Source organism: Phalangium opilio, unplaced genomic scaffold, assembly GCF_054372755.1.
Source record: "Phalangium opilio isolate 3A_F unplaced genomic scaffold, DU_Popi_V2 ptg000352l_1, whole genome shotgun sequence".
In the NCBI taxonomy this organism is placed as follows: Eukaryota; Metazoa; Arthropoda; class Arachnida; order Opiliones; family Phalangiidae; genus Phalangium; species Phalangium opilio.
Genome location: NW_028324228.1, coordinates 658,081 through 674,246, shown reverse-complemented (window position 1 = coordinate 674,246; position 16,166 = coordinate 658,081). Strand labels below are relative to the sequence as shown.

General features: G+C 38.5%; 2 protein-coding genes across 2 annotated transcripts; both read left to right on the top strand.

Annotated features, from left to right (window-relative positions):
- The first annotated feature begins 1,922 nt into the window (after positions 1–1,922).
- On the top strand, positions 1,923–12,131 carry LOC149602730 (monocarboxylate transporter 12-like). Its single transcript, XM_089860232.1, has 4 exons — positions 1,923–1,932; positions 2,407–2,553; positions 3,079–3,909; positions 11,998–12,131. Exons 1-4 carry the CDS (start codon positions 1,923–1,925, stop codon positions 12,129–12,131), a joined length of 1,122 nt encoding a protein of 373 aa, XP_089716358.1.
- A 733-nt stretch (positions 12,132–12,864) lies between these two features.
- LOC149602729 (uncharacterized) lies at positions 12,865–15,675 on the top strand. Its single transcript, XM_089860231.1, has one exon. The coding sequence runs from the start codon at positions 12,865–12,867 to the stop codon at positions 15,673–15,675; it is 2,811 nt and encodes a 936-aa protein (XP_089716357.1).
- Positions 15,676–16,166: the final 491 nt, after the last annotated feature.

Below are 16,166 nucleotides of genomic sequence, written 5' to 3'. Positions count from 1 at the left end.
GTGAAATTTCAAACTAATCGTAGTTTAAAAATCGTTCGGTGTTATTTCTTGGATGTTTCGCTGTCTAATGGAAAAATCAATAAAAAATTACTTTATTATCCACTTCACCATCCCTTTAATGAACGTCTGATTTGTTTAAAAGTATTGCGCCACAAGACCAATCATATATATTCGCATAAGGTGCCATAACATCTAACAAGCATTATTACGACAAAGATTCGATACTCGATTATGAATTATCGCCACTCTAACCAAGTTTGCCAGATTTTGAATAAAGGCTGATTACTCGTGACCTATTCATCCGAATTGAATTTGGTTAACACTTTTCAAATATGAATCGACCCCAAGGAATCCGAAAATCGCATTTATATCCTCGAGAATCCAATATTTTCAAAGTTGATAATTTTCACATTTCCGGTTTCCGGTATAAGTATGCAAAGGACAACTGTGGAACGGGTAAAATATGAAAGAGGAATGCAAAACTTTTATAACGCACTTTATTGCAGAGCGCTAGCTTGAATAGTTTTTGAAATATAGTAAAATATGTGCGAAAAACGAAACGCGCAAAGACTTTTTTAACAGTCTGTACGTAACATGTGCCTTGGGGAGCTACACGATATTCTCTAAGCTCCTAGGAAAGAACCTCCCCTTACGCGGAGGGAAATAGTTCAGTAACGCGGCTCCTTCGGATCCATCGGATCCTTCCGCCTAAAGAACCGATTTACCACGTACCTAAATTCGAGAACTACTATAAAGACTGAGTAGGGTATCTAAAATATTCTTTAGATAAAACTGTTCACAATACCAAAGATTATTTGGGAGTAAGGCGTTAAATGTTATCAATCTGTCTAGCTTTTGCTTGGACTATTTAAGACGCCGTGCATCTGTTTTTACGAGGAATGTTTTCTGTTCTCGCGGTTACGGGGAGCTCAGCCGCCGGCGGCTCGGGAATCGGGATACCGCTGTTACCTAGACAAGGCCTAGTGTAGTTTTAGAGTCTATTATTATTCGCAGAGCTATTTTTCTGATGAAATTAGGGAACTAGTATAAATATTGAGTAGAGTGTCTGAAATATTCTTTAGTTAAAACTATTCACAATACGAAAGATTATTTGGGAGTAAGGCACGAAGATCCTATCAATCTGGGTAGCTTTTGCTTGGCCTATTTAAGACGCCGTGCATCTGTTTTTTAACGAGGTATTTTTCTGTTCTCGCCGTTACGGCAAGCCCGGCCGCAGGCAGCTCGAGATGCACCGCTCGGCCTCAGCCTCTGATATCTAGCCAAGGCTTAGTGTAGTTTTCGTGTCTAATTTTATTCGCAGAGCTATTTTTCTGTTGAAATTTAAAGAAAATCTTATCATATTTAGTTGAAGACTAAGTAAATGTCTCAAAACATTTCGAAACTTGAGCTTTAAAACGTTTAATATTTTATAACGACTACGGAACGGTACCGCAAATTCGCCTTCCAGGCCTCCCGGTTATGTCGACGGCGAGGTCGAGTCGAGGTCCCATGCAAGAAAATAGTAATAGCCGTCGCCTACTGGTCTGGCATTAAAGAGGTTATCTATGGTTAGGGGCTCATGATTGGTTAAAAACTTTTTGGTTCGTCTGCTTAGTTTTTACTTCGGGAATATCATGAAATCCATGGTCAAAGCTATGGAAAAGTGGGACTTACGTACTTTATGTGTGAAGCATAATCCGCTTTTGGTAACAGTGGCGCTGGTTAATACTGCCTTGAACTATAATTAATTTAATGCTAAAAACTTTTCGGATAATGGAATTGTTCTTAAAAAAGCGGAGTATATTTTTTTAAAAAAAATAATTGTGAGGGAATTAATCGATTAGAAGTAAAAATCAGTTGATTTATTTAAATAAAGATCAAGTTTTAAGTTAACAAAAGTATTAATTGAAAATTTGCAATATATGAACTTCAGTAAATTGATAAACCTCACCCTTATCATTTAGTTTTTTCGGCCTTGGTTCAAATCAAGACTTATTATTTATAGTTTATAAATGACCACAAATCAACATAACAATAGTTAACGCACTTTATCCCTTTCGATACCGACCTAAACATGAACGAATCTTTGTGAAACAATTAGCCAATACTAAAAATGGCATATTTCACTTATTTTTCCACATAATTCTGTACTCTCAAGCAACTTAGCAATATAGATACAAACATAAGCTTATGATACAGATTATCAGGCCATAGGGGTACCCCTTGATTTTTTGGTCTTAGAATAGGAAAAATAGTTAATTAATAAAATATAATTCTGGTACTATTTAACTTTAGAAATACGTTAAAAATTAGTAGCGTGACACAATGAGGAGGCAAAAAAAAAAGAGAATTTCCACGCAACTGTACAACTGTTTTCTTTTAATAATCAACTACAAACCTTTTCAGGTCTTGCCTCTGGACACTTGGCATGTTTTCTGTCTTGTCGGTGGGTTACTTTTCTCTGCGCTTTGGCGTCGATGTCAAGTTTTGTTGCTTTGTACATAGGAGACATTGAATTTTACACCCTTATAATATGGTTGGGGGCATTACATGGTAAGTTTAAAATATTACAATTCAGTTAAGTATGAAAAGCAGGTAAAAGCACCGTTCATACGGCTTAAACTAGCTTTGATATTCTCCTAATCGTTTTATATATTTGTAACCAACAATAAAACTGAGTTGCCAGTTACTGGAAATGGGGGTATTTTTGATATAATTAAAATTTTAGTTTTAGGGATGTCCACGCTATGTCTGTAGTTTATATCGCAGCTAAGTTACGCCGCTCTAAACAATTTCAGCAAGTTTAGGTAGAAACTAAAAACAGGGTCGAGGAAAACTCCTTTATTAGTTGAAGTAAACTTACGAGAAAACTGATTTAATTTAAATACACGAAAACCGTATGCAAGGTGCCAATTAACATAACAGTAAACGGTGTCTAAATAATGTGGATATCTCAGGTCGCACCTAGAAAAGTGTTAATCCCTCGCACAATATGTATATAGTTTTTATCTGCTTTTCGTAAAATGTTCAATTAAAAAAATGTAATTTTTCATTATTACCTATTAAAATTTCATGTAGGTTTCGCGCTAGGAATTTCATCACCAGCAATGTTCCAAATTGTCGCTGAATATTTTAAAGAATACCGTACCACGGCACTTTTCATTTCACAGGCCGGAGCTGCGATTGCCGGGTTTATACTACCGCCCGTTATTAAGATTTTAATTGAAGAATATGGTTTACGTGGCGCGTTTTTACTAATAGGTTGCTTATTTGCCCAAATACTGGTTATCGCTCTTCTTCTCAGAACGAGAAACGTTACGCAATTTCCCGCAAAGTATTTTATGAACTCAGAAATACAGCGTCTAGATCCGAAATCGCACAAAAAGAACTCGACCATTGAAAACAATGAATCTAAGCAAAATAATTGTTTAGAAATTATCTTTCCAGAGATCGTAGTTAATATGATCTCCCAACCAGCGTTCTGGCTCTTAGGAGTATCATCCGTATTTATTTTCATTTCGTTTGTGACTAACCAAACATTATTCGTGGCTCACGTTGCTGTCCAAGGATACGATAATGGAGCTGTGATGCTCTCAGTTTCAAACGCTGGTGATTTTGTGGGGATTTTCTTGTTGAGTTACTTGTCAGATAAGCGTGTATTCTCTCCGAGAAACCTTTATTCATTGTGCATGATCATTTACGGATTGACTTTGATCGTCATTGGTTTTAGTAGCAATGAGTATCTGCTCTTCGCATGCACCTTCTTGTTTGGTATTTCGTTTTGTGGGTTTTTCCCGTTAAGAACTGTACTTTTAGCAACGTATTTTGGAGTGGAAAGCGTTAGTTTTGCTATTGGAATCTATAACATTTTCACTGGTGTGGCGTCGTTAACAATACCAACGATAATAGGTTTGTAATCGTTAACTTAGCGTGGATTCGCCTTATAACCGACCAAATCTACCTAAGAAGAGTTTTTCCTGTAGGTAACTCTGGAATAGAACCAATCTAATTACTTATGAAATATAAAGTTTTCGTTTTTCTTTTTTTCCATTCTTTAAAAAGCCGTAGAGTGTAAATTCCCAAAGGGTCGGCTCATTGGGGCTCTGTCAGTTGGGTGCTGGTCATTTACTTGCCGGTATATTTTGGCTGAAACGTTAGCTGTCGAAACATTTCGGCGCTCAGACGTTTTAGAACTACGGGTCATTTAGCCGCCACGACAGTTCTAGAGCTGGGAACATATCATACTTAATATTGCACTTCTCCTGACGAAAATATTACTATGATGGAAGTAAGCGAGACAATTATATTACACTGAAATCCAATGGTATATTCCCATTGCGCAGAATTCCATTAAACCGAATCCCACCAATATTTTTAATGAATTTAGCCCAACCGCGTGTTTGGTATTTACAATTCAAACGACGCTATTTGTCGAATTAAGCAACCCCAAAAATGGTATTTCAATTAATGTCGTTTTTTAATGAAAGCGTTTTAAATACATTTTTACTGCCTTGGAAAAGCCGCTATTTGACGACTATGCAATAAGATGATAATAAAAAACGGCCTCGGGTAGTTTTCAACACCGTGTGTTCTAAATATATAATATAATTGTATAAAGAAAAAGTGAAAATTAGACTTGACTATTTGGGCATAAGTTAAGCATTAAAAAAACTCTTTCATCCAATAAAACGTTCTTGTTCAAAACCAGGTTAGGTTAGGCTAGGTTTGGTTAGGAGGACGGATCTTCCTCTTTGGAGCTGTTCTACCCTTCAAGTACAGTAAAAGGGCTGACTTAAAAAATTTTCATGATGAATATAACATAAAAAAGTAAATCAATATTAGCAATTGGTTTTATTATGTCATATTATGCTGATTTATTACTATTTTGTTCTTATAAGAAGCTACCCTACGGAAGGGAAGTGTACAGGGGTGAATTTTTCCCCGAGACATCCTCGCACCGCGAATGTCCCAGCGCACTAATACGGCCGTAAACAAAGTCACAAAAAATAAGGCCGCTTAGAGCGTAGAAATACATTCTCTGATCTCGCAATTGCGTCGGCTGCTTAAGTTAATAATAATGAAATGAAATGAAATGAAAAGATTGTTTATTGTGTATACAAACAAGTTGGGAAAACCAAAATATTACCTCTCCGAGTCAAGAGGTCTACTACTACAAAGTTATTTACCTAGATATGGAATTATTTCTCTTTTTTGAAGTAAAAATTTACGAAATATTGAAGCAGTATTCCAAGCATAGCGAATATACAGTAAAGCAGACGACATTTTACTTCCAATAAGGATAAATCTTGGACACATGGAAATCAGTTAATGGCAAAAAGAACAGGAAATGAAGTCTACGCTTCAGCTGTTTACCCTATATTCTGATAGCTACATTCACAACTGGTTAGCAGTGTAAACACTATCGTCTCGTCTCACCTCAACAGTATTCTTAGTTTGCCAACATGAGTGTTAACGTTAAATAATACCAAAGATAAATTGTAGCTAGACGCACTGATAGTCAATGCGCACCATAAAGAAAATAAAATCTCTGTAGCTTAGCCCTACTAATCTAATTGCCACCATCATCTTTTCTTCTATTATAAAATCTTAACCTGATTAATTAAGAGTGTATTTAACTTTCGGCTCACTCTGAACCGTTGATGTCTCTTCATTTCAGACACGAAAATCAAAACCCAAAGCTTACTTCACCTCAGGCCTCAATTATTTACTCTATATTTCACTAAGCTTATTGCAAGTAATACTAGATATGCCCGCCGGAGTCTAGATCTTAGCTTTCTTCATGAAATTACTAAACCAAGGATTATTCTATATACAGATGTAGTATAGCTTAAGTAATATATAAACAGCCATTTCAAATAATAATATTAAAAAAATTCTTTGGAATATCAAAATGAAACAGAGCTTTAAAGCTACAAAAGCACTAAATGCATCATAATTACGAAAAATATTTCATCATATTCACTTTATATTAAGGATAAAGGGAATATTATGGTTCTGCAGGATTTCTTTACACATCAAAGCAAAACGAATTTCTAACGCAGCGCACTGCGGCACTAGTGTAATAACGGACGGACACACACAGACAATAACATAGACTGCTTTTTAACTCTTTCCGTATTAATTTTGAATTGAGAAACAAGATTATCTTAAATATTAAAATAAATATAATTAATATTTAATATTTTTTTCGTTAGTTATTCGCCTTATTGAACGTTACATCGCTTTAAAAAAGAACAATTAAACATTCTTGAGATACTTGACTAATATTGGCGTTTGAAATGAAGCATACGCCGGTTGCTTCGCCTTACTAAAATAGGTAGTATATAAAGGATTCGAACCGCAGCTGTAGATAAGAACATCGCAATTGCGTGAACCTTGGAGGAAGACCCCTCCATTGGAAGGCTAGACGTTTCTCGTAACCCTAGCCGATCGCCGCGTATGTCTTAACCTTAAGGATGATGGTGGTGTTAGAAGCCAGGTGTACAGACTGGTGTCCATGTGGGATGGACAAAAACAAAGACCAGAAGATGGTGGTGTTAGAAGCCAGGTGTACAGACTGGTGTCCATGTGGGATGGACAAAAACAAAGACCAGAAGATGGTGCTGTTAGAAGCCAGGTGTACAGACTGGTGTCCATGTGGAATGGACAAAGACGAGAAGGTGGTGGTGTTTAGTAGCCAGTAAGTAGAAACTGGTGTCCATGTGGAATGGGCGAAAGACTAGAAGTTGGTGCTGTTAGAAGCCAGGTGTACAGACTGGTGTCCATGTGGAATGGACAAAGACGAGAAGGTGGTGGTGTTTAGTAGCCAGTAAGTAGAAACTGGTGTCCATGTGGAATGGGCGAAAGACTAGAAGATGGTGGTGTTTAGAAGCTAGTAAGTTCAGACTGGTGTCCATGAGGGGTGGACAAATGAACAGAGTTGTTAGACAGGCAATGGAGTAATAGCCTGTAAGTGGAATACAATTTCCGGGACTGTAAATGCGGTCTGGAAATTGAATACACGTTTGCTCCGATTTGCAAACTGCGAACGCGGTCACGTGGGTATAACAACGGACAGACGGACAGACAGACAGACAGACAGACAGACAGACAGACAGACAGACAGACAGACAGACAGACAGACAGACAGACAGACACGTCGAAATTAGAACCTCTCCGTGACATACGTCACTCGGAGAGGTAAAAACCGCGAGGGTTCACGAGAATATACACATAGGGCTTATACAAGTTACATACAGTGCAGTACAATGAAAAGAAAAAAAATGGCAATAGTGCCGAGACATAACTACATACTTTGTGAAAATAGTTTACTTTGTTACATAATAGTTTGTTATTTCAAAATTGTATAATAGATATCAACATATGTTATATTTATTTATCGAATATCTTTATAATGCATGCAAAACAAGTCGAAAGTGCTACCAAAAGAATTATAATGTCGTTGCATACGTTGCATGGGATCGAGTTTGCGGTTCTTGACATAAAACGTCTGAGTCCGTCGCAGACTTTTAGGGACTAGAAAATTTAGTTTGACTAATAATGCACTCAATGGTATAATATTACGAACTAACTTGAATAAAAATTTAACATCGTTAATTTTCATGGTGTATTCCAAAGACTTAAGGTTTAGTTCATTTAAAAGAGATTCGTAAATATATGGTAAATGACTTAGAAAAAAACTATGAACGTACTCGATAAACTTTCTTTGTATTCCTTCTATTCGATAGAGAAGGTACAGACTACACCCTCCCCATACCAGAGAACCATACAGGGCACGAGAGCGCACTAGACTAAGGTACAAAATTCTAAAATGATGTAATGACTTAAGTGAGCGAGATAGTTTATAACAGACAGCTAGCGTCCGCCTACATATAATAATAATAATAATAATGAATGAATGAAATAGATTTTTAATGTCTATATAAAAAACTAAACATGTAGTTCACGAGAATATAGACAGACATCATAAATTAACAATACAATATTTACAGAAATTGCTTTTGTAGTTATATACATGAGAGAGAGATTAACAATGTACTAACGAATATTTTTGATCGGTACTGAAAATATATCTATTGTATGGGAATATTTATTATACGTATTCTGAATGCGATTAATTGGATTAAGAACTTTCATAGGTACATAAAATGTCACGGTATGACGGAGAGAATTGGGAATTAAAAAGTTAAGTTTTGCGACTAAGTCGCTTAATTTAATCTTATTATTAATTAATTTAGAAAGAAATTTAATATCAGTTATTTCAAGTAAGTGGGCTAAAGATGGAAGGCCAAGACTAATTAGTAACAATTGATAATCATAAGTGAGATTTCGCAAGAAGAACGTATGGGCGTATAATATAAATTTCCGTTGAACCGATTCTATTCTTTGTCGTAAATAGGAACTACAGCCACTCCATGCCAATGAACCGTAAACAAGTCGCGATCGTACTAGACTGAGGTAGAGCAGTTTAAAATGTTTTAACGATCTTAGAGACCGACATAGTTTTAAGGACACGCCTAGAGTTCGGCGACAGCGATTAACTGTAATCGTCACTTGCTCGCGAAAAAGCAAGGCACGATCAAAAATAACGCCTAGATCATTTACCTGAAATTTCTGGGGGATAGTTGTATTTGCAATGGTGTATGTATTGCAGATTTCTCTGCCCACTCTCCTCGTGAAGGTTACCTGAGTCGATTTGGTAGGGTTAATTGGCAAGTTATTGGCGTCACACCATGAAGCAATAGAGTGCAAATCACTTTGGAGTTCAGTGCAATCTTCGCGAGAGTTAATAGATTTACAGATTTTATGGTCATCCGCGAACGCGATTAGCATGGAGGATTTAACTGAATATTGTAGATCGTATATATATATGTTGAACAATAAAGGGCCCAAGGATGAACCCTGTGGTACACCGCATGTTATAGGGTAAGTAAAAGAGCTTAAGGCACCATTACATTTAATCATGTTTGTACGATCACTTAAGTATGAGCGAAACCACCCAATAAGTTCACTGCCTACCCCCAAGATTCGCATCTTATCCAGCAGATAAGGATGCGAAACACGGTCGAAAGCCTTAGCCAGGTCGAGATAGATGACGTCGACCTGGCCACGATTTTCCACCAATGGGGCCACGTAATTCATGAACACAGCATGATTCGTGTCCACACTCCTACCCGGCACAAAGCCATGTTGACTTTCAAAAGGAAATGCACTAAACCACTCTTGCAGTTTAGCATGTACGAGCATGTCAAATAATTTAGCAAGGGTGCATAAAAGGGAAATTGGACGATAATTTTTAACGTCGCATGCAGAGCCCGATTTATAAATGGGGGAAACCACCGCTTGTTTCCAAATAGTGGGAAAGACCTGTTTACTTATCGATAAGTTATAGATATGAGCAAGTATTGGCAGTAAAATGTCGCCGCAACCCTTAATAATAAAAGCCGGTATCCTATCTGTTCCTGTAGACAACTTATTGGGCAGCTTTAAGATTGCTTTGTAGATGTCATTTTGCGTGAAAGTAATTGAGGACAACGGGTGATGTTCAGTATTGGACGAATCATAAGTGTAACGATCATGGGAAGGCGTGCTATCAATTGAAATACGTGAGAAATGATCGCCGAAATTAGTGGCAAGTATGTCTGTGTCAGTAATCATTTCGTTATTAATCTTGAGGGAGATAAGATGCGTCTTATTCTTAATGTTCCCATTAACGAAACTCCAAAATTTCTTAGGGTGGGCCAATGCTTCCTCACAAACACGTTTACTCTCAATATTTCTGTCACGCTTTGCAAATCGTCTAACTAAAGCCCTTTGTTTTTTATAATTTATAAAATCAGGTAGGAAAGCAGAACGCTTATATTTTCCAAAGTGGTACTTCTTTCTACGTATAGCAGTACGCAATTCAGAGGAATACCACTTAGGAAACGCAGACGAACTATTACCAATCTGCATGGGTATTATAATAATAATAATAATAATAATAATAATAGCTTTATTTGAGAGGATATCACCATCAGCCTAGGCTGGTTTACATGGGGGTCCGATAACAATAACAATAAAACAAAATGTAAAAAACAATATAAGTAATTATTATAGATAAAATTATTGTAAATAAGATTAAGATCACAGTAGGGGTCAATAATTTTGTTTTATAAATGGAATGATATCTTTCTTAAAAATGCTCAATGTTCGAGACTGTTTTATTGTATTGGGCAGGTAATTCCAGAGTCTAGAACCCTGCATACGTATACTTTTATTTCCATGTGTGGAGGTAGATCTAGTCATGGGGAAGTTAAGAGCTGCCCCACGAGTATTATAACTATGTGTAGTGTCAGCTTTAAAGATGGTGGCGATATAAGGTGGGACCATACCGGAAAACACTTTGTACATGAAAATAGCCAGATGCATTGTTTGTCGTTGCGTTAGGGTAAGCCAACCAAGATCAGTGAGGGTCTGAGTAGCCGAATCTCTCTGACGTCTATTTAGTAATATTTTCGCGCACTTATGATACAGCGTCACAAGGCTCCTCATATGCACCTTAGGGCAACCAACATAGAAAATATCACCATAATCGAACAGCGGTTGTATCAGTGCAGCCTGAACGATTTTGGCAGAATGTAAATCAAGCGAAGATAGATAAGGGAACGTTAACCATAATCTTCTTCGTATTTTCCCGATTACGGAATCTATTTGAGCCTGTAGGGATAGGTTTTCCATAATATTGAAACCCAGGTATACATAGGTGCTTACACGTTTAATATTTAGGGAGCCTAAGGTGTTTATATGGCTTAGCTTTGTATTTTTGGATTTTGATGTAAAGAGCATGAAAACTGTTTTGGTTTCATTGAAGATGAGGCCTTTTTCAATTAGGGAATTTTTAAGGGAGATTACGTCAGTTTCCAGTTTGGTCATAAGAGCTGAGGGGCAATGGTCCATGGCTAATATCGCATTATCATCCGCATATTCACAGGACACTGAATGTACTAAACATTTATGTATGTTTCTGGTATATATATTAAATAGTAACGGGCCAAGAATACTGCCCAGTTAGTCAATATCACAGACTCATTGTAATTTAAACTTTTCCAAAGAAGCAATTCATGCAGTATTTTTCGATTTTGATGATAATTTGAAACTTCACAGGCCATGAATACGTTATAGGATTTTCACAGGTCTGTGAATAAAATTTGAACTAAACCCTTACTTTGCCAAGGTACATGCCTAACACTATAGAGAGCTAGATTTTAAAACGGTGTTCTCTATATTTTATTTTTGAATTCATAATTTTCATCTTCTTATATTAGTTCTGGTAAAACCTAATAAAAAGCGTGGGGTTTTGGGTTGGGTTTTTTTTTTAATGTGAACCCAGGTTGGGAGTTGTACGCTGGCATTAATTTAAATCCGCAGAAAGATTACTAACTTGGACAGGTTAGGTTTTCTAATTTCAGGTAAGGCTAGGTCATCGTAGAGAGAATTTCTGAAAATTTCTGGAGGGTTGTGACAGATTAGTTATAGTTAAGTTCAATCCGCCAATATAGTACTTCACTTTACCGCCGTTCAATGTGCGATTGACAAGCTTTAAATTTTATGTGATTAATATGGTGTAGTTTAGGCTCTTGTTGTCTTTTTTCGTAAGCAATCAGACAAGGATTTGTTATTAAATGTAATATTGCATTAAGAACATTTACAGCAGCGGGAATTGTCATAATAACCTTTTACTTTTATTTAATAAAAAATAATTTAACTGTAAAATCGGAATTCACAAAACTACCAGAAAATGAATTAGTATATTCCAAAATGCGTGCTAGTGTAAAACACATTTTAACCGGATGATACTATATGAAATGACTTGGCGCCCAAATGACCAGGATCCAAATGTCGCTGACCTACTTTTAAGTCTAAATTTATAAGGCGAACAAGCAAGAATTCGCAAATGATTCAAAATGTCTTATGGCTCACACTTTTAATCCCCAGACTTCACAGTTGCGGACCACCAGAGTTTCTGCAATGTTTACTACCTATTGGGATCATCGGTTATTCTTGGAATTGTGTTGTGGTGCTTCGAAAGATTGAAAACCAAAGCAGATTTATTTAATAGTGACATTTAAGTAGGTATACATTTAACCAAAAATAAATATTTATTTTTGATTTAACTCAAAATAAAAATAAGAAATTCCAACATTTGTAAGAGATAGAGCAGGTGAGGCTGAATTCTCGAGTCAATAAACATGCAAAGGTTTAGAAGTGAACCACTTTATTCATACATCGTTCCAAGACATTTTCAATAATAATTAGACGTATTGAAATAACATTTTTCACATTATTAGGGCTAATCAGATGAAGTGTTGTGATGGGGACGGATTTTTTTAATTCCGCATACTACAAAAACATTGGACTTAATTTAAAAATTTAGCTTACTTTATTAATTTCGAATAATGTAGGGGCAAGTGTGTTGCAGTTCAGCTTAGGAATCCTTACAAATTATTTATTTTTGACCAATTCAAATTGTATTGTTGACATTAATAAAGCTGACTACATCAGTCTTAATTTTAAACTTTTAATAAAAACAATATCTATTAAAATTCAAAATTATCTTATCAAATGTTGGTAGTAGATCTAATAGGCAAAAGGGTCAAAGATTATCTCGCTTATCAATTGCGTTTACGCCCCCCGATAAGAGATGACGTCATAGAAAACATAGAGCACTGGCGCCTGTTGGAAACTAGACATTGTATAGACAAGTCGCATTAATAAAGATCTGAGTTAAACTTTATGTGTTTCGTATACTGACAAATCATACATACAAACATGGTGTCAGAAGTCAAATAATCAACCGTAGATATGTCCTCTCCCGTACTACGATCTAATGGATTCGCGAATCATGTGCCGTCGCCAAGACCGATGGTATGTACCGGTGATTTAGCGGATAATTTCTCCTGTTTTAAAGAAGCATACGAAGACTATGCTATTGCTACGGGTCTTACGGAAAAATCTCCAGCCATCCAAGTGGCTACGCTGCGGTCCCTTTTGGGCGAAGACTGTCGGCGAGTACTACGACACCTCGAGTTATCACCAACCGATGCCAGCACGACGGATGGGATTTTAACAGCATTGGAAGCTCACTTTGCACCGAACAAGAACCCCCGTTATCAGCGGCATTTATTTCGAATGGCGTTCCAGCAACCGTCGGAAACAGTAGACCAATATTATATTCGCCTACGGGCTTTAGTCAAGACCTGTCAGTATGGAGCTCTAGAAGATGAACTGCTGTGTGATCAACTCATCCTGGGTAGTAACGATAAGAAAACCAGAGCAGCCCTATATCAAGCACCGAGCCTTACACCGTTGTCGGACGTACTGCAGGTACTGCGGGTGGCCGCCGCCTCTAATGCACAACTAACCCAGATTGACACGGAAGTTCCAACGCTTACGTCCGAGGCCATAAATTATACTAGTTCCCAAGGAGCCGCATCGACGCGGCGAAAGTCTCAGCAGCCGTGGCGACGCCGCGCATCTTCATTACCGCCACAATACCAGCATACAAGACAAAGGTCTTCATTTCCAAGTACCTCGAGTTGCACTAATTGCGGGTATCACAGTCGTCATCAACCCGGTGAATCTTGCCCGGCATATGGACAACGTTGCAACAACTGCAATCGCTTGAATCACTTCGCAGCAGTTTGCAGGAGCAAACCTGAGCCTCACCACCAGTCCGTGAACTTTACAACAGAGACGCCATATTTTTCTCACCAACATCAAGTCGACAACTTCCAACCACCATTTTCAACCCAGGACCAGCCGCTACATTCCTCAGATACATCAGGGCAACACTACCCTCGAAGGCTCTATCCACCATCGGGTGATCAACAGTCGGCCCAACAAAGTGCAAATTTCGTTCAAGATATTACACGCAATCAGACATACGAATCAACAGAGGACCTATTTCAGCTAGACGAACATCCGATGTGTCATAAAGCAGCACGTAAAAAACTCTTTTGCACCCTATACGTTCACGAGTCATCCGTAAGTGAACAAAGGTACCCTATAAAATGTCAACTTGATACAGGAGCGACGTGCAACGTTATGAGCATTACTGACTTACAAAAGATTCGACGACCGTTGCCAATGTTTCCTCGCCAATCCTTAACCACTCTCACGATGTACGATGGCTCACTTCTCAGCGTTCTGGGAGAGTACACGTTGTTATGTACAGCCGGCTCAGTTGTAAAGCCCCTTACGTTCAAGATCATATCCGAACAGGGTCAATATAAGCCTCCCCTATTATCGGCATCTACGTGCGTGGCCATGGGCCTCATACAAGTCAACGATGTATGTTACAGTCTTGACGTTGTCTCCAACCAACAGGCACTTGCTTCGGCCGCTACTTGCGCAAAAACGATCTTGGACGCTTTCCCTGACGTATTCGAAGGATTGGGTGAACTGCCAGGCGTTTATGAGATAGAAATGGACCAAGCCGTTAAGCCTGTCCAGCATGCGCCCCGTAGGGTTCCGGCGGCGTTGTTGCAACCCTTAAGAGTTAAGCTGGACGACTTAGAAGAACGAAGCATAATAACGAAGGTTACGACACCTACTGATTGGATAAGTAGTCTGATTATTGTCCATAAGAAGAACAAAGCCTCATTGCAAGACTTCAACAATACAGACTGTCGGCTGAGTTGCCAACAACCGAACAATATACGCATTTGCATCGATCCGAAAGACCTCAACAAAGGAATTAAACGACCAAAGTTTCCGATGCCAACCCTCGACGATATCTTACCACGGTTAGCGGATGTAAAAATCTTTACAGTGTTGGACGCCAAAGACGGGTTCCACCAAGTCCGGTTAACGGAGAAAAGCTCCTTTTTAACAATGTTCTGGACACCGTTCGGAAGATATCGGTACTTAAGAATGCCCTTTGGAATTTCCTCGGCACCAGAGGAATTCCAACGTAAAATGGTTGAGCTGCTAGGAGGTCTGAAAGGTGTATTCGATATACATGATGACATCTTAGTTGTGGGTTGCGGCGCAACTTTGGACGAAGCGATGAAAGATCACCACCAAAATCTAAAAGCGACACTACAACGAGCTAGAGAGGGTCACCTGAAACTAAACAGAAGTAAAATTCGATTGGCTCTTCAAGAGGTGACTTATATGGGACATACAATTTCGGCACAAGGCATTAAACCAGACCCGATGAAAGTACGAGCCATTAAGGAAATGCCGGTCCCAGAGAACAAGAAAGCGTTACAAAGATTTTTGGGATGCGTAAATTACTTACACCGCTATCTGCCGGCAATGTCCATAATCAGTGAGCCACTCAGGGCCCTACTTGCAAAGGAAGCAGAGTACATTTGGCACGACAGGCAGGCAGAAGCGTTCCAGAAATTGAAAACCTTACTGACTGAGGCTCCGGTACTGGCATATTACGACCAACGTAAGGAAATCACAATCCAGTGTGATGCCTCTGAGGCGGGCTTGGGAGCAGTTTTACTTCAGGACGGGCGACCTGTTGCGTATGCCTCTCGAGCGTTAACCATCAGTGAAACGAATTACGCTCAGATAGAAAAAGGAGTGCTTGGCCATCGTTTTTGGATGTGTCCGGTTCGATCATTACATCGGCGGATCACAGAAAATCAAGATAGAGACTGACCACAAGCCATTGATACCGATTTTTAACAAACCTATGCGCGTTGCACCGAAACGTCTTCAAAGAATGTTGTTGAAACTTCAATCCTTTACGCTAGAAGTCCAATACAAACAAGGGACGACCCTCCACATCGCAGATATGCTTAGTCGAGCGTTCTTACCACATAGGGGACCAGCTCAATTGCCACATGTAGATATCTATCAGATTCAAGAAGGCGTCTGTGAGGAAATAGCGGCAGTAGACCCAATACGTTATCTAGCGGTAAGCTCGGCGACTCGAGATCTAGTACGAAAGGCGACAGAAGAAGACGATTCTTTGGTAAAGTTGCGCCTACTGATTTTGGAAGGTTGGCCGATGGCAAAGCTAAACTTAGAGCCGAATTTACGGCAATACTGGCAATCGAGAGACGACTTAACTGTTGTTCAAGGGCTCATCCTGAAAGGACAACGCATGTTCATTCCTGCCTCAATTCGACAGACTATCATGGAACGCC

Coding starts and splice junctions, on each gene's coding strand:
- LOC149602729 (XM_089860231.1), top strand. CDS start 12,865: ATGTCCTCTCCCGTACTACGATCTAATGGATTCGCGAATCATGTGCCG.
- LOC149602730 (XM_089860232.1), top strand. Junction 2,554..3,078: donor ATGGTTGGGGGCATTACATG/GTAAGTTTAAAA, acceptor AATTTCATGTAG/GTTTCGCGCTAGGAATTTCA. Junction 3,910..11,997: donor AACAATACCAACGATAATAG/GTTTGTAATCGT, acceptor TTTAATCCCCAG/ACTTCACAGTTGCGGACCAC.